Genomic DNA, 18,371 nt, shown 5'->3' on the forward strand with positions numbered 1-18,371 from the left:
TTTCAATATTTTTACATTAAGAACCATCACCTTTGTCATCAACTTTCAGATTTAAAGATTAGGGTATAGGTATGAAGTAGAATACGTATAACAGTTGTCTCATCAGTTTTAAGATCATATGTAAGTGATTCTGGATTATACGATTATTTTCCTTTCCTCTTTCGTCTACCCTGGACTTAACTTTTTTATGAGCAACTCGATGGGTGTTTCTAGAAATGCATAGGTCGCTTATCCTACCGGTGCACCTTGTCCATGCTCCCTGTGTTTAATGGAGTCCCAGTTGCTGATTTACTTTTGTTACTTGGTATGTATTATTTTGGTTATTTCATGTTCTTTTGAAACATTATTGCAGTATTAAGACAATAACAGTGCATTGACTTTACAAAAAATCGGCTCGAACTAGTGAAAATGCTCGGTAGAGACTCGCATTTTCCCGCGGCCGTATATCAGTTTCATGTCAAGTCGGTATACTGTCTATGAAAAATTAATCATGAATTTCATTAGCAAACATACTCGCGCGATTTGCCTTTTTTCAAGTTCTGCAGCACAGGAACTCAGGCAACATTCATTGCATCTTTTCACGCAATATTGGAAAATGTAATAAACATAATTGTGAAAAAGTTTAAAATTCAGATTCAATATTTTGTTCTTTCTTTTGGTACTTGTTTTAAACGTTCCTTCAGCTATTCTGCTTCACTACACTAACCGGAACCGTATCGGGACTGTCTCAGCGGAGAATTCCGAACTATGTCGAGTCTACCGCATGGCTTACCGAGCCATGTCGGAGATACCTCAGTGGTAGCTGCCCAATCCTGACAGAAAAAAATGTACCCGAACCATTTATGATAGATGGGTAATTGTATATGTGTTCTTGTACTTATCTAACAAACATATTGACCCAGCCACTGCAATGAATCATTACAATAAGTCATACTACATTTTACCAAATGATTTATCCATTTTATGAAAATAACCAAGTATTTAAATGTCACAATAACTCCGTAATTTTTAATCTAGTTCATCTCTACACTTAGTTCAATAAACTAAAATATTTATCAATTTATTTCATTGTTCTTGGATGATTTAAATGAATATGTAATGAAACATCCAACGAACCTTTATGACTTTTGTCTTTTATGTTTTGAATTAAATACGTCCCGAGTTGAATATATGCATATTTTACCTGGAAAGATGCAAAACCTCACAGTGCGTTAGCAATATAAATACAGGAATATTTAACAATAAGACATGCTTCAGCTGCAGCATAGTAAAACAAGTTGGTCAAAAGACAGGTTTGAGCTGCAACCGGAAGTAGTGATTGGTGAGAATGGCTGCATTGGGATATTACCAGGAACTAAACGCCATCCAGGACAGACATCCAGACCAATCAATTTAACAACTAAACGTGTAAGAAGTGTGGATGTCGTCCAATATGCTGATGATATGTATGACGGAATGTATTTCCCAAATGCCAAAGAAGAGAAGTTGGCTTCTCTACATTCCACCTTCAGACTAGACTGCACTCTTGATTCAACTCCTTTACCAAAATATGATAAACAACTTGGTAAACTTGGAAGGCTGCACAAGGTACATGTACAATCTAATACTGCATGTCAAACACGGAGTAAGGTGAACTTTGATGAGGAATCTTCCTTACGCTATAGCACCTCACTCAGTAATAGATCATATATGTCTAAGGAAGCTTATACTGACTCAATGTCTACAACGCCAAGAAATCAAGCCTGTGAATATTCAAACAAAGAACGCAAGAACGAAATTTTAGGTATTCAGACGGAAAAGACAATAAGTGCGACTGAAAAAGTTCAGTCATTACCATTGCTATATTTTCAAGAATGTGAAGAAGTTGACAGAATGGTACAAACGGAAATACAAAAACATTATTCTTTTGAAAGTTTGAAAGCTAATCGCACGCGAAATTCAACTGGAAAACTGTTTAGTTCTAATCCGAAGGCAAAAATTCGTGACGTTGGCCTAAACGACACTAAAAAAGAATCAGAAACCGAGTTAGAAGATTGGAGGGATTCATGCAAGTCTGAAGAAGACCTGGAAGTGATAGAGATACCAGTCAAAGGCACCTTACAACCAAAAAGACAACAACATTATGAAGAAGGTTATGACATTTATCTTTTGATGAAGCAAAGGTCGGGTCGAGATGAGAGAAATACCACTAAAGATACTGTAAACTCGTCAAAATCGGTTCCAGTAAATGAAGTACCAATAGGAGAAACATCTGACGACGATTCCTCCGATCACTACGAGGGTGTTTCTGAATTTTATTCAACTGCCACAATACTGGGAGAAGAAAATCGACAAGTTCCGGAAACGTTGGTTGTTGTGACGGGTCGTGTGCAAGGTCTACAAGTCAAAGAAATGCCACGTGAACCTCTCGGACGCCAAGTCAGAACTTATCTTGATCAGAATGGTGACGATAGATACAAGCTCAAAGACAGCATTCCTAGGCCAAAGCCGAAGTTGAGGAAACGGCCAAAGGTAGGTGTTTCTTTTAAATACATGAGGTTGTTTATTGTAGGTGTTTCTTTTAAATACATGAAGTTGTCTATTCGACTAAGGGTGTGGTTATGATTCTAACAACCATGCACTTTTAAAATATATATGCCCTTTCTGAATAAAGTTTAGTTTTTAAACCCCCACACACAGATTGGGAGGCCATATGGTAATAATCATGTATACCAGTCCGTTCCTCCATCCGTTTGTCTGTTCACACATCTACATTTCTTGTAAGCTCGACTTTACCAAATCCGCTCAAAGAATATGGTGAAGTTGTAAGATGTAAAGCGCTATATGTAGATATGCCAATCGGAACTACTCGGCCATTTTTGCTACACGCGAAGGAATGTAGTCATTATCAGAGGACTCTAAAGGAAAATAATTCGAATAAAGATTTAACTTGTTGAAATCTCGTATAAGCGAAATTATACTTCTAAACAGCTCAAGTGGTTTCGATTAGTTGTATAGTAATGTAAAACAATGTTGATACTGATATTGAAAAAAATGTTTGATGTAGTTTGTTTCTCTGTGTGTTGTCCCACAATCTGATTAAATAAGACTTTTGATAGTGTTACCAGCATAAAATATATGAACGGTATGATACTGACCGAATAATGCTTCCGCTTTCACCTGACTTTCGATGACACTGCAAAAATGTATTGGAGAGGAGAAAAGTCTTTTATAGAAGGTGGGTTCTAGATCATGTACGGATTGAAGCGTAAAGGATTCCAGTTTTGATAAAATTTGTAGTCATAGTGCTTGTGTATTTTCTATCAAACTGCATGGTGGTAAGCATGTTTATAGCTTTAATTTAGCAAGAAAATTGGCAAATTGGAACCCAGTCTTAATGAACTGTAATTTATGTAGCAAAAAAAACCCCTTAATTATGATGGACATGTATTTTCTTTGAATAATGGCGGTCAATTTAATACATGAGTGCAAGACCAAAGTCGTAATCCTCGTTTTTAATAAGCAGGAACATTTTAATGCCGCATAAATCTCTTGTATGGGTATAAGGCCCATAAATGTCGAGAGAATTCTGATCCAAAAGAAAGAGCGTCGTTTGACTAGAACCTTCAACCTCAGTTTCCGTTATATAGATTACGTATTATCGTTAAACAATCCTAGTTTCGGGGATTTGATACATCGCATCTACCCCAAAGAACTTGAGACGAAGGATACTACAGACAGTGAAGTCAGTCTCATATCTTGACCTACACTTAGAGGTCGATGGAAAAGGAAAACTATACGACAAACGCAATTATTTTTCGTTCAGAATTGTCAACTTTCCTTTCGTCTTTGGCATCATCCCTTCAGCACCTGCGTATGGAATTTTCATATCACAACTCATACGTTATGCCAGGGCTTGCCGTAACAACGCGGACTTTTTGTATTGCGCTAGACTTCTTATAATTAGGCTTCTGGAACATGGTTATGTTGCTACAAGATTGAAGTCTTCACTACAGAAGTTTTATGGTCGTCATAATGAACTTGTGGATCGTTACGGTGTATCCATTTGCACCACGAAAACTGATTTGTTCAACGTGTCAGTTTTCCTTTCCTCTTTCGTCCACCCTGGACTTGACCTGTTATGAGCAACTCGGTGGATGTTTCTAGAAAAGCAGACGATGCTTACCCTACCGGTGCACCTGGTCCATGCTCCCAGTTTTTAGTGGAATCCGAGTTGCTCATTTAGTTTTGTTACTTTGTATGTATTATTTTGATTATTTTATGTTCATTGTTGTGTTTGTCTGTTTTCCATGTCTAGTCTTTGTCCCTGGATTGCATTCTTTTGATTTCCGCTAGAATCTTGGTTCCCTTGGTTACTCTTAAAATAGGTATTGGGTTTACTGTAGAATAATACAATTTTTATATCATTATAGATCGACGAATTGAATGCATGACGACAAGAACAAATTTCCAAGTGCTCTTTTTTGTTAGAATGTTACACTACATTTACTCTTTTAGTAATAATTTTTCTTGATGTCTACTTTTGAGTTTAGAAACTGTTTTTCTTGATGCCTACTTTTCAGTTTAGTGACAATTTTTCTTGATGTCTACTTTCTTGATGTCTACTTTTCAGTTTAATAACCATTTTCTTCATGTCTTCTTTTCAGTTTAGTGACTAGTTTTCTTACATCTAAATGTCTAGCGTTAAGTTAAATCTTGAAAGTCGAAAGACGAGGCAAAATTTTCACAATAAAATTAAATTTCTCTTTCTTTTTACTTTTCTTTCCTTTTCATTTTTTTCTCTTTTTTTATTTTGTTTTGTTTTGTTCTGGTTTTTTCTGATTTCTTGTTTTTGTTTTGTCTTTGACAAAAATTGTGAATTTTTATTTTTAATTAATGTCATAATGTTTTCAACATGAATTTAAACCCTATAAAAGTATGTACATAAATACATAGAATACCAATAGGATAGCCTAAAATGTTCAACTAGAGGGTCAAGATATATTGCCTGGATGCAGAGTTAAACACATATAAGGGTCACACATTTATCGAAAATCAAACAATTTGTGGGCAACTAATGGATTTGCTAAAACTAGTTTTAACAAAACACAACATTCATGAAAGCAGAATCAATCCTGTTTTTTGATTCGTTCAGGGAATATATAATACGTTTATATAAATTTCATATAAAATAAGATAAGATATGTTATTTCGGTTTGTTTGCACAGAGAAAAGCATGGGAAATATTTTTCAGTACAATTGTGAACAGTCGGGAAAAAATATGGTAATACTTAAAGACTTTAACGAACAACCTCGAAGTTTATCATTAATTCTGTATATTTTAAACGTGTAAAACGGGAGGGGGTTGAATTGGTGGTAAAAACAGTAAGAGTATTTCCCCTTTTTACTATTGAATTATAAGAACTGAATCTTAAAATTTCGTTTAAGATATCATAATCTTTAAAGCGACCCAAGAGCCCTTGAACACTTATTATTTAACTTAGATCGGGTGTACAGGCGTGAATCCAAGGACGGACGTGTCTAGCGTACATCTTATCCCCTAAAAATGAGAGAAACAATACACTTTATTTGCATGAAATCCTGATTTTCCACTAATTCTAAGATTTTCTTGCCTCTGGTGTGCTCTAAAGTACCAGCTCAGTGTCTGCTCGGGTTCAATTTGTCCTTGAGCAAACCATTATTATTCACGATATACGTCCACGATTAGGAAGACAGTAAGAAAATTAATAATCAATGATAATCTTACTTTGTCATCTTTGTTCAATGTATACTATATATATCTATTGGAAAACGGATGACATTGAAATACACTAATTGCATTATAAATCAATAAGCCATGCGCATTAATGGCTATTATTTACTAATTAAAACCGTCTTGTCATTAGACAGTCAAGTGGATCAAAGAATGCTGATACTTAATTTCAGATTTAAATCTAGATTAGTGTATTAAAGCTAAATACTATTCATGTCAATGTACAAGGCGCATTTGTGTGTACTTATAGAATGAAACAAAAACCTTGCGTCAAGCACATGTTTTGTTTTTGGTGTGCGAAAAGAACAAAGCTATCTTTTAAATCTTTTACATGACAAATAACGGCCTTAGTTGAACAATCGCCCCCTATTCTAACTACAAAAAAATGCTGACGAACCACTAGAGCGAAACAACGATCCGTTGTATGTCCTTATATTCTATTAAATTGATTAAATCTTTCTCAAATTTCAAACCAATATTGGTAAAGAATTTTTAACTTAAAATTAATGTAAATAATAATTTTTCAGTGTTTGTCTTTCTAGCACTTCGTCTAACATGCTCCATCAATATTATTTGTGTTAGCTAAATGGAGTGACAGTTTATTCCCAACCTATTATTGGTTACAAACAGTCCGTAACCAAGGACTTAAAGCGACGGATTAAAATCTATGTAGTAATTATAGGTATAGGTTTGTACTGGAGGAAAAATGTTTTCACTCTAATGGTGGGAGTTATTAACGACGTAATCGGCGTTACGCTTGATCACACTGATGAGCAAGAATAGACAGAACAGAGAGGACGATCGTGAAAGCTTGATCGACAATAAACAGACAAAAGAAAAGACAAACAAACAACAAGACGAACCGATATCATGTGGATGTGTAGAGATAATAGATAGTGAATATTGGTCTGGATGTAAGCGTATGAGAATAAAAGATTCACAAACTGGGAATAAAATGGAGAGTTCAAGAACTAAGCGTAAAGTGAGATCTCCGCGTATGAAGGCTTCACATATACAGTACGCGCCAGAAGGTAGGAAAGGGAATGTATATATTGACGAAGACGGGAGAAAAGTGTATCGTACTTCAGGAAAAAGTGGCCAGTCTAAACGGTACGTTGTTATGGACGATGGTGAACTTACACGCGGGGAACGCATAGAAAAGTCAAACACTGTTTATCAAAAAGAAGAAACAGAATATGAAACGATGAGTGAGGCAGATTCAGAATATATGGTCCCTGTACGCCCTAAAGGGGAGGGTAATAGGAGACGACTTTATGAGGGCGATCATAAAATCCTTACAAAACGTATGGTAGCAGAAAATGAACGACCGGTTCTTAGGATAGTTGACGGAAATACTCCTAGAACTTCATATGTGGTACGATCAAGACCTCAAAGTGAGTATGTTCTTAGAGATAAAACCGCGTCATTAAGAACGCAGGATGGTTATCTGGTGCAGTCAGCGCGACCAGCTAGTGAAATAGTTGTGCCTTCCAGAGAAAGAGTTGTCACAAGAAGAGTATTGGATGATTCTCGTTTACGTGAAAGTTATGTTGTAAGAGGACGCCCACCAACAAGGGAACGGGTTGTCACTAGGAGAGTTGCTGACGATTCTGATTTACGTGGAAGTTACGTGGTAAGAAGTCGTCCCTCAAGTGAAAGACGTGTTGATAATAAAGAAGTCGTTTACGTTTCTAGAAGGCCTAGGTCGGAGGAACGTGAGGTTAGATACGTGACGTCAGGTTCACGAGAACGGCAACCTATAGGTTACATTACAAAAGAACTAAGTAACGATAAAACATTACAAAGACAGGAATATATAGATTTACCAAAAGAGTACGTGATTCCCCGACCCCCTCCTCGACCACCAACTCGAGATGTTGGGTGTCAGATGACAACTAATTACGTGATTCAACAGCCACCGAAACCAAGAAAGATTCTCCGAAATGTACAAACACAAACATTGAGGAAACAAAAACACAGGAAAATCAAAACAGCAACACATTATTACCAAACAGAGACTGTGGAAGTTGTACACGAGCCAGCGCCACCGACTCCTAGGGAACCTACACCACCTCCAAGAATTCCAACACCTCCTCCGAGGACTCCAACGCCTGAACCACCAAAACCACCTAAACCAAAGAAAAAGAAGAAGAAATCTAAGGTAGCATCATCAGTAAATCTCCATTTTCCGTTTATCTTTCTTTCCACAGTATAACCTTTTCTTTTCTGTAACATAACACATACACGTACATGTAGAACAATAGTTCTTTGTCTGGAGGAGTATTTTTATTTTCATTTCTTCCATTAATTCAGTGGGGAAAAATGAAATGCAATCATAATCAGTAACGCAGATAAACGCAATTCAACAATTTTTACCCCAAAAAATAGTCTTTTTTTGAAAGCGAAACAGTCTGTGTATACTCAACATGCTGTAGTGAATTGTTTAAATTATGTGAATGGTGCAGTTTATACTTTTTATACATACATTTATTGTTAGCTTTAGCTTTAGTTCATTAGTGATAGAAAACATGTAGGACTCTCCCTTATGATAAAGATGCATGCTTAGACAAAGCCGTTGTTTTTTTATCAGGAAAAGGAAATGCAGATTGTCCTCAAACAGCCAAACGAAACCGAACCAGTTTATGACAGAGTCGAGGTAAAGCTTTCACAAAATCAACTGCACATAAACAAATGCTGGTTCTTTGTAGTGCTAGTTGTATTTCAGTTTCAATACGTAAGGTCTTTTCGAATATATCATCATTTTATGGTCAAACACCAGCTTTAGCATCCTCCCAAATCGGGGTTTGAGGGAGCGAAGGTGAACTCAAAACCCTGACTTGGGAGGATACAGTTTTAGCAATGCTCTGTCTTTCGTCGCATGCGAATTACTGTCTATGAGCAGTTTTTGTTTAGCATCTTGTGCTAGGTCTGTTTATATCTCTCTTAACATTTTGACACATGACTAGTTCCATAGATGGCGATCGTTATATTTTCCATGATAATAGTTTACTTGAAATCGATAGAACAGGTGCAAAGTGCTATTGTCAAACTACCCGACTTGATAATTAGAACACATCTCTAGAAAAAAAATCAATATCATACCTGATTCTCAGGTTTTTAAGAAAGTTATTTATAAGGACTGTTTAAAAGATTCTTGAAAATGATAAAACTGACTATCATGAAACTAATTTTACCAATGCTTGAAAAACCAAAATGTCACCACGCCTTATGATTTCTTATGGAACTTCAATAAAGTTTTAAATTTATTTAATATACCTGAGCGAACTGTCAAATATTTCACTAGAAATCACCAAATATTTTTACTCGGGGAAAAGTTATTTGCATGGTTTCTGTTTCTGTGCACTCGGATCAATATTGTGTAGCTAGCAAGCATGGCATGATTTTAATGATCTTTGATAAATGATACATTGTTTTTTATTTGCAGTAACCTAAAAGTATTTTTTTATATTATATTAAGGATCTTGAAGTTGTTCCCGGTTCGTCTAAAATTTACTATGAAGCACCCAAGAAAGAATTTCCACTTAAGCGCACTGAATCTGACCTGCAACGATACGCTTACTATGAACCGTCCGAATACTCAACTTCTTCTAAGAAAAATTTAATGCCAGAAAAGGTAAAACTAATTTTAAATTTCTTATTAAACGATGTAAAGCTTAATTCTAAACAACTGCACTTTGTCGAATTAATGATAGGGTGCGATAGGGATTTTACTGTTTAAATTTCTAACTATACATCCTCCTTCCGCTCTGTAGCAATAGAGTAAACATGTCCTTTATCTTCATATCACGTTCTTATGTATATATACTGAGCACATGCCTTATCGTTTGTTAAGCATCATTCTTCTAAGCAAGTTTTTCAGCTTAAACCTAAGAAAAGTGGCGGGTCCAGGGGGAGGTTTAGGTGTTTGAAACCCTCTTTTGTTGATAAATTTTGTAAATGATAGCAAAGACTATTTTTTTTTTCTGGATCAGACCACCACTTTATAAACTTCATGTATCGGACCCCATCCACGTATAAACTTTGGGTCGGACCCTCACCCATTCATAAACTTTGTGGATTGGACCTTTCCCCATCTTATAAACTTTCTGGACCCGCCTATGAAGAATGTCATTATAATTACTATTATGTAATAGTAATAATAAATACTAATATATATTTATGTGTATAAAACCATCATCGTCATATAGAATATCGCGAATGAGTGGTGGTGTCATTCATTTTGTGGACTGTATTTGAAGGATTTGATAAGGTGGAATAAAGGTCTGCCATCTAAAGTTTCACTACGAGTTTTACACTTCAAGAGAACAGAGGATCCCAACAAGTTCTATATCAATTTGGTATAAAAACGTTATATATCTGCATGGACTATTTATTTTTGAAGACGGTTTTAATATTAAAATACTTTAGAGAACCATAAAATTAAAGTAGATTTTAGCCAATGTTCAATCGGAACTTTCCGGCCATTCCGGCTGCACTATAAATGTCCTGTGTAACGAGAAAGGCGGAGTAGTTCCGATTTAGTCAATATTGGTGGCTGTAGAAAATTTGTGTCTTCATGATTGCATTTATTTGTATCTTGTTTTAAAAGTAGTCTCCATTTTTTATAACCATACTATAGAAGAGGGTCGGATTTACATAATGCCCTGTAGTACTTGTACTTCGTATAACTAGCATGAATGTTGCAATTGTTTTTAGATTTTTACTTTTATTCGCCTTGGTAAAGTCCTCTTTTTTAAATAAGTTTTTTTTCACTTAAGATTGTATTACTGCTAAAGATATTTTGAGGTTAATTTCTGTTTTGTTGTTAAAAAGTAGATATTCTTTGATTTTTTTTTAATCTGCGTTTTTCCTTCCCGTTTCTTGTTATATCAATTATTAAAAAAATATTTTTTTTTATGTTTTTACCCCTTAAAAGTTGTGTGTTTTAACATTTTCACTATTTGAAGGATATTATGGCAGAATCCACTGATACCGAAAGTTTAAATGGCCACGAGGTAAAAATTTGGAATGCTTTCTTGGTGTATATCTTATCAGTTATATATAAAGGATGCATGGAGCAAGTCTTAGAGCCAGAAAAAAAAATCAATGACTTCTGGATTTACAATATATATTGCATAACCAGCATGATCACATTTTACAATTGAGAATATATAGTTTTTCACTAACTTTTTTGGCCAAAATTTACATATTACCTGTGGATAATGATTTCATATAGAACACCAGCTACTGTGATCATCGTTACAGAAACTTGCCTTTCTTTTCAGTTATTTTTCTAAGCTACCCGTCTCCTACTTTTCACCGCACGAACGAACTGTTGTGAAATGGGTGAATATGTGTTGTGAAAAGGCAACATATACAGTTCTAATATAAGCTGCATTTTAGGGAAAACATTATGTGGAGAAGTATTTGCTTTTTTGAACGTGTCAAGATTTATTGAATTTCAAATAATGGAATGTTGTCATGCAAATTGGTATCCAATTTCACATTAGGATTGTATAGTCATGATAGATTAGTGCATGGTTCAGTCAAATATCATAAGATCTTAGACGAAATATTTTGCACATTATAGTGTTATTCTGGTTGTGAATGTACTATCATATTTTACTGTTACAATCTAGAACCGTGGATAAATTCATTTTACATTTCATTTAACGCGTAAAATAGACTTGTCATGTCAAAACTTCAGCTAGAAGTCTTGATATGATTAACTCGATGATTAAATTAGAATACATACATAATACCATCAAAATTGGATGGAAACCAACATCATTTACTGAGGTAACTTCTTTGCCCCTGCATAGAAGTAAAGTGAAAAAACTCTTGGCCAAATTCAAATGATGTGGTAGCAATGGCGGATCCAGAGGGGGTGCAGGGGGTGCCCCCTGTTTATTGGAAAATTGGTAATTTTCATGTGTAAAATTTACCAAAAAATGGCAAAGAATGTCCTAGCACCTCCCTTTTTCTGAGGATTCACGACTGGCACCCTTCCTTTTCAAAGTGTCTGGATCCGCCCCTGAATAGTCCTCCCTCCCGATATTATATAATGTAAAATTTCTTACGACCGTTGCTAACAAATTTTGTAGAAATGAAATTAAATGATTAACCCTCTTATGTCTTCACTGAAGGCGTTTGTGGTCTAGTTGACATTTTCAAAATTGTGAACCAAGAACCACACAAACGCGATCTTATTTTATGAATTAAGTAAACAGTCCTTACATGTATTGAACATGTGAATGGTGTTCATTATTTGGTCTCTGAAATATCACAACCAAGCCTTCATAAAAACCGCTCACTAAATAATTAATGCAGTATACATTTAAAAAGCCTCACTAAACTTTCATGTTAATGCGATATTTTGGATCGAATTCAAATCATTAAATATTTTCACCATGTAGTCAGTTCAACTGTCATATTTTTTTTACTCCCCACCCCATTTACATTCCTGTTGCTATTTTATTTGAATATAATCTTGAACTCTGCATTGTAGACAAAGCCGTATAAACACTAAGTAAGAAATGATTTTGAATGGAGATGTTTTGAAATGTGTGATCTGTACATCATTGCATGTAATACAGCTTACACGTGAAGCTTTTTAACCTAATATCAGACTTACATTTTTTTTTCAAATTTATGTTTGGTATTAAAATGACATTAACTCACATTGGCGTACTGAATTAACTGAATGAATATCCAAACTGACTTAGGTTTTCTTATAATCCAGAATCATGTCATTTGTATACACTTAATGTTTTAATTGTAAAAAATGACTACGACACTAGGCAGGGCCATAGAACCCAAATAATTTCTCCAGTCTTGTCTCACTTTTTTTTTTTTTTTGCAGATCCAGCTTTTTCCCCCATTTCTCAAAACCAATCTGAGGTAATACCTCTTAATTACCAACAACTTCGAAATAGCCCCCATTCCCTTTTCGAAATACCTTACTCGTTTCATGTAACCCCCTTTGTAAATCAACCAAAATTAAAAAAATATATATATATAAATTTAAAGTAACCGGAGGCACTTCACAGTCCTGGCCAAATGTGTATTGTTTTAAATGATGTGATCTGGGCAATCAATCGATAGTAGGAATCGGGCAATCAATCGATAGTAGGAATCATTTTGTTTGTTTAAAATGGGTTTTTTAATTGAAGCATTTCCCACAGCAGTAAAAATATAAAGATGTTGGCTATCAATATCAATATTAATATTTGCTTTTGTTCAACTTAATTTGTCATTATGTGTCATTATTTCAAATCATTTTAGTTCATTCTTAATAGTTTTGATTCAATTTAAAATACGCATAAAATATGGTATATACATTAGTAAGTTCCAGCTGTTTGACAAGACCACATATTGTATAGGTAGTTACACACATACAGTCCATATATATACTTTCCATATACCGGTAGTTACACACGTATGGTCCATATATATATGTGTGTGTGTGTAACTTGGAGAAAAAATATTACTAATGTAATACATTGACAATAGAACTAAACAGCTTCATGGCTATGATTCTGTACACAATGTACTTGATAGATTGACGTGAATATTCACAATAGTTTCATTGTTTTTTTTTCTGATCAGTATCTTGAATGTTTAATGCTAGAATTGAATTGCGAGAAAAGATGATAGTGTGTAATATACACTCATGATAGGTAGCCTTTATAATGACCAAATATTTTGTCTGCGAACCGCAATAACGTGGATGGACCTATAAGAAATGCTTGTTTTATCTTTGTCATTTGTAGAGAGTAATGACCACTGACAAATTTTACACAGTACCACTGACCGGAAAAACCACGTTCTATGGTCCCTACTATAAACCTGGCAGTACTTTACCTCCTAACAGAAGAGCAGCAAAGAAGCGCATGCGGGTTATACACAAGACATCTGTGTATGACCATCCAAAATATGTTGACACAAGAGGGAAAAAGAAATCGAAGAAATCAGGACGAAATAGACCAACAAGGTCAACAACTCCCACACACCAAGTGGAAACATATTTGAAGAAGATACCAGTCCAAATCAGTGACGCAGACTTTGTGCCAAGATCCTCCTTAAAACGTCACAATTCTGGAAAAAAGTCAAGTGGATCTGTCAGAATTGAGGAATATGGTGCGAAACTGACTCGTGGACCATCTTTTTATATGAACAGCAATAAAAAGGGAATACCGTATGATAAAGAAAGGTCAGATCTTAATTCAACCCTGATGTATGTAAATCCAGATACTGATAAAATAGAACCCTTAAAATACTCCACAGAATTTCAACGAAAGAAAGGTGGAGATGACGATGAGCCTCGCTATGTAGTTTTGCCAGATTTTGATGGACGGACAGAAAATAAGGATGACAACCCTTTGGTGATTATTGATAAGGAAATGACACAGCATACAAAAAATCAGTCCGAGTTGGAAGATACCTACCTCACACCAGTAAAAGTTGGGATGGATAATTCGGTATAAAATGCACAATTATATGACAGCTTTTGCATGATTTTGTATTTATTACATAGTCTCCTAGTTCCATGTTTGTTATTGAACCGTTCATGTTAGATATAACCTTGCCTAGATGGATCAGAATTTATCGTTGATAATAGTCAAACTAAGACAAGACTAGCGTTCAGTGAGATGAATGTAGCAACTTGTCCTCAATTATCCTGTATGGCTATAGTCGCCATTGCCGTATTTGGCTGTCAAAGATTGAACTGCATGCACAATTAGTTAGCTATCATTGCACTCGGTTGTATAAGAGCTGCATACATAGTTTGTTATCGTAAGTTCGGTTGGGAAAGAGCTGCATGAATAGTACGCTATTGTAACATTCGGTGGTGAAACAGCATGCATTTTATATGTTTATTTATGTTGTCTGCTTAGGTCAATAAATGATGTATGATATAGTTACTTGCTTTGCAATTTATAACTACGGTTAAAAAGTTTAGTTGTCTAAGTCTTGCCCATATTGTTTTTTTTTCTATATACATGTAGTGCTATGCATGCAAGAACTGGCGCCCGCTATATACATAATGCTGGAATGTTTAGCCGCCATGAGTATTTTTATTTTATTTTTTATGTTTGTCTTATTGCACAATTTTTATAAACTTAATAAATACCGTTCCATTTTTTTTTAAAATATAGTCGTACAATAAAAATTCCAGGTAATGCATTAAATATGTTTCTCTTGAATTTCTTGTCTTACTTAAATGCTTATAATTAAGTACAAATTTAAATAGCTACATTCAACATGATTCTAGACTGGACTTTTTTTACATTGAATATACCAAATTGATTTTTTTGTTAAACATGTCGCTTTTTAATAAATTTTACTGCTACGTAGGATGACCCAGAGGACTCTCAGTATCCCCTCATGAAAAAGGTAAACAAAATTGGAACAAGTTGTGAACTTGAAGCATAACAATGTTGTCACGTGGAAAGTTTGCTGTCGTGTATTAACGTGCACTCTTCAATTTATTATGAAAGTTACTGATATTTGAAATAAATTACATTAATGCTGCGGAAGAGTGAGCGCCTTTTTGATATAAATGGACCTAAAGTGTTTACGGTTATTTTTTGTGATTTCTTAATATCATAGTTATTTAAACATAGTTATGATAGGTTATTTCAATGATTTTTCATTTCTGCTTTGAGTAAACGAAGTTCTGTTCGATCTGTTAGGATAGCTTTGACAATTGCAATATTTCAAAAAAGTTTCACGAAAATGTTGCGAAGGGACTTTTACAGTTTTACAGATAGAATGAAGAAAGTGTTTTCTTATACATACCAAATTTCATATGGACCCTTATACATGCAAAACAAAAATAACCCCATGTCTACTATATTTCACATCTTCATAAGTATGGCATCCATAATAGCTCCATTTGATCTTCGTTTAGCCGTATAATCTCTAGACTCTCTTAAGTTATCAAAATCGTTGACCATCCGCAGCACCACATTTGTGCCCTAAAAAGTTCTTGACAAGCTTGTGATTGAATCGTTGGGTAACTTGATAGTTTTTCATACGAATATCTGTATTTTAATGTGCTGACTTCCTCGCAAAAAAAAACTGCATTTTGGACTTCCTGCTATGAATAGATTACTTGCAAAGAAAGTTCATGATATTTCGATCCATGTTTATATAGACCCTTGTCCTTGCCTCGCTCAGGTCATGACTAACCTTAACACTGTCGTGTAATCTGTGAAGGTGGTTTGTGGCACCGAAGATGAAAATAATAGGTTCTGACTACACAATTAGTTGTGGATGCTTCCCCATGATGTTTGCTTTCAGGTTGTTTTGCTAACAAAACTTTCTTAAGGAAATGTAGTTTAAATGCTTTTTATCTTTTTGTAATTTGTTTTTATTACAACAGTACAACTAGTTAAAATGAAAAAGTCTGTTGTTATATAAAAATGCACAGCATTCGTTACAAATTTTATAATGATAGAGTAAAACAAAGAAATTTCAGTCTTGCTTTGAAAATTAAAAACTAAATTTAAGCAGAAATGTTGCTTTTAACCACATAGGATTTTTTTCTCCCATCGAGTACTTTACTTTTCTTCCTATTTCCAGCCCAAAGGAAAGGCTCACATGGTTAGAGTTGGTGGGGGATGGATGAAGGTCGAACACCACAGAAACCATCATACACCGCTGAAGATTTACGAGATACCTAGAGACGCCAACGACGACAAGTTTCTTTATATCAAATCTAGATTTAGCACAAATAAAAAAGAAGTCCCAATAGCTTACAAGAAGTACAGAGAAGAAATAATTCGTGGATGAAAACATTGACAAATGGATTAGTGTATTAGGATTATGTAAGAAATTTAGGTTTGGCAGACTGTAAGTGCTTATGTTTTATAGGCAGTAGACAGAACATTCGGATAGAAGGCGTCAATAGTTCATTACTTCCTGTAACATTACTGCTCTTGAAAAAATTCAATCTCCTCCGCAGACATATAACCGCTTCCTGATTTAATACGTCTCACTCCGCTAGCTTATAAGTGTGAAAGCTTTGAAATAGCGAATATACCATCTGCGCAGGAGATTGGAGAAAATTGTCAGTTAGTCTCCAAACAAGATATTTCATTAATCAGTATAAGCCAACTGTGATAACTAATTCTTGATCAAAATAAGTAGTCCAATGTTAGTAGTATTGTTTATTTAAAATACAAAATTTATTTTGTGTGTAGGTATAGCTACATATATCTGTTTGCATGATGGTGTTTTTATAAGTCTGAATTGTATGTAGTTCAATGTGATGTAAGGTTCTGTGATGAATTGATATTTTGTTTCTTTTATTATTCCGTCCCAGGCATATATTTTATTGATGTAGGGAGTTGAGGGTTTAATGCTTGTCACAGAACTATTAACTATTTGAGACTCTTAAAATAATGCAGTAATTAGTAGTGTTTATGTTGTAGAAAGAATCGACGAATCTGATAAAAAGTATATTTCTGTACTAGAGTACCAGTGATATTTCTGTCATCTACATGGTACCAGTGATATTTATGTACAGAGTACCAGTGCTTTTTATAAGTACAGTACCGAATACTAGTAATAATTCTGTGCGGAGTATTAGTGATATTTCTGTACGAAGTTTCTGTATTTCACTGGTATTTCTGTATAGATTACCAGTGATATTTCTGTAGTTCCCCCGTAATGTGATAATTTTAGGTGCTATACTTTTGTTGTTAAGGAGATGCACTTATTAACTAATATTTGTATAATTTCTTTTTGTAATATACATTAAATTTTTCAAATAATGCGATCGACTTACAAAACAAGTCTTGAATATATCGGCCTCAAATTCAGGGGATGCCTGGATTCAGAACATCTCATCCAAAACTTTCTTTAAGAAAAAAGCGGGCAATATCTAATATCTTGACCTAAACTAAAATCTGCATATTAAGTATCAGTCTTTTTAAGAATCAGGCAGTGGGTGGAACATGGTATGAATAAAAGCCATCATCTTCATACTGTAATTTGACTGTTTGTACGATCAGAATCAAGGGAAAAAAACAAGATTGTCCATAATTATCCTGTTGGTGCATTGATATATAATTTCGTTGAATTGCACTGTAAATGAACATTTAAAGGGCAGATAACTCTGTCAAAAACCTCATTTTTCTAATATTCTAGTGAAAAATTTACGAGCAAAACCAATGATGCAGAGATCAAATAATGGTCTTCTCAAATAGAGAAAGTATCCTTGAGTGAAATTATATTATAAAATGGAGCTACTACAGTAAGAACTGTATTAACTGAACCCCTTAAACCTGTCTAGGTCACACCTCTTCTGGTACCCTTTAAATTTTACACCTGTGTAAACCGAAAAGGTGTGCAACTTCTATATAATCTTCAACGTGAAAGTGGTTAGGTTTAACCGACTGGAAGAGTAATCAAAGGAACCAAGATCCCGTAATCAAAAGAATATTTTCCAAGGATAAAGACTAGACACACACAACAAAGAACATAAAATAACCAAAGTAACGCGTACAAACGAAGTAAATGAGCAACGTTAAGCCGGACTAGTTCTAAATCAAGGAAAACGACGGCGGTATTCAAAATTCCACCAAAAAGTTAAAATAAGATTTGGGAAATT

The 18,371-nt window shown here is 34.6% G+C and overlaps 2 protein-coding genes across 5 annotated transcripts; both read left to right on the forward strand.

Annotated features, from left to right (window-relative positions):
• The first annotated feature begins 1,072 nt into the window (after positions 1 to 1,072).
• On the forward strand, positions 1,073 to 6,408 carry LOC148613573 (uncharacterized). The gene is made up of 2 exons (XM_088586987.1): positions 1,073 to 2,511; positions 6,295 to 6,408. Exons 1-2 carry the CDS (start codon positions 1,249 to 1,251, stop codon positions 6,304 to 6,306), a joined length of 1,275 nt encoding a protein of 424 aa, XP_088443113.1. The 5' UTR covers positions 1,073 to 1,248; the 3' UTR covers positions 6,307 to 6,408.
• Positions 6,203 to 17,535, forward strand: LOC148613574 (uncharacterized). 4 transcript variants are annotated; one of them, XM_088586982.1, is made up of 7 exons: positions 6,205 to 7,913; positions 8,343 to 8,408; positions 9,231 to 9,386; positions 10,720 to 10,767; positions 13,525 to 14,232; positions 15,110 to 15,148; positions 16,340 to 17,535. In XM_088586982.1, the coding sequence occupies exons 1-7, from the start codon at positions 6,522 to 6,524 to the stop codon at positions 16,547 to 16,549; spliced, it is 2,619 nt and encodes an 872-aa protein (XP_088443108.1). In that variant the 5' UTR covers positions 6,205 to 6,521; the 3' UTR covers positions 16,550 to 17,535. The 4 variants fall into 4 exon arrangements, with proteins under 4 accessions (XP_088443112.1, XP_088443108.1, XP_088443109.1 ...); XM_088586983.1 differs by lacking the exon at positions 15,110 to 15,148 and having other exon boundaries at positions 6,206 to 7,913; XM_088586984.1 differs by lacking the exon at positions 10,720 to 10,767 and having other exon boundaries at positions 6,206 to 7,913.
• The last annotated feature ends 836 nt before the right edge of the window (positions 17,536 to 18,371 follow it).

The sequence above is a fragment of the Perna viridis genome, chromosome 6 (assembly GCF_037379345.1).
Source record: "Perna viridis isolate PV_CMFRI_1.1 ecotype Kerala chromosome 6, ASM3737934v1, whole genome shotgun sequence".
Taxonomy (NCBI): domain Eukaryota; kingdom Metazoa; phylum Mollusca; class Bivalvia; order Mytilida; family Mytilidae; genus Perna; species Perna viridis.

Coding starts and splice junctions, on each gene's coding strand:
- LOC148613573 (XM_088586987.1), top strand. CDS start 1,249: ATGCTTCAGCTGCAGCATAGTAAAACAAGTTGGTCAAAAGACAGGTTT.
- LOC148613574 (XM_088586982.1), top strand. CDS start 6,522: ATGAGCAAGAATAGACAGAACAGAGAGGACGATCGTGAAAGCTTGATC. Junction 7,914..8,342: donor AAAAGAAGAAGAAATCTAAG/GTAGCATCATCA, acceptor TTTTTTTATCAG/GAAAAGGAAATGCAGATTGT. Junction 8,409..9,230: donor CAGTTTATGACAGAGTCGAG/GTAAAGCTTTCA, acceptor TATTATATTAAG/GATCTTGAAGTTGTTCCCGG.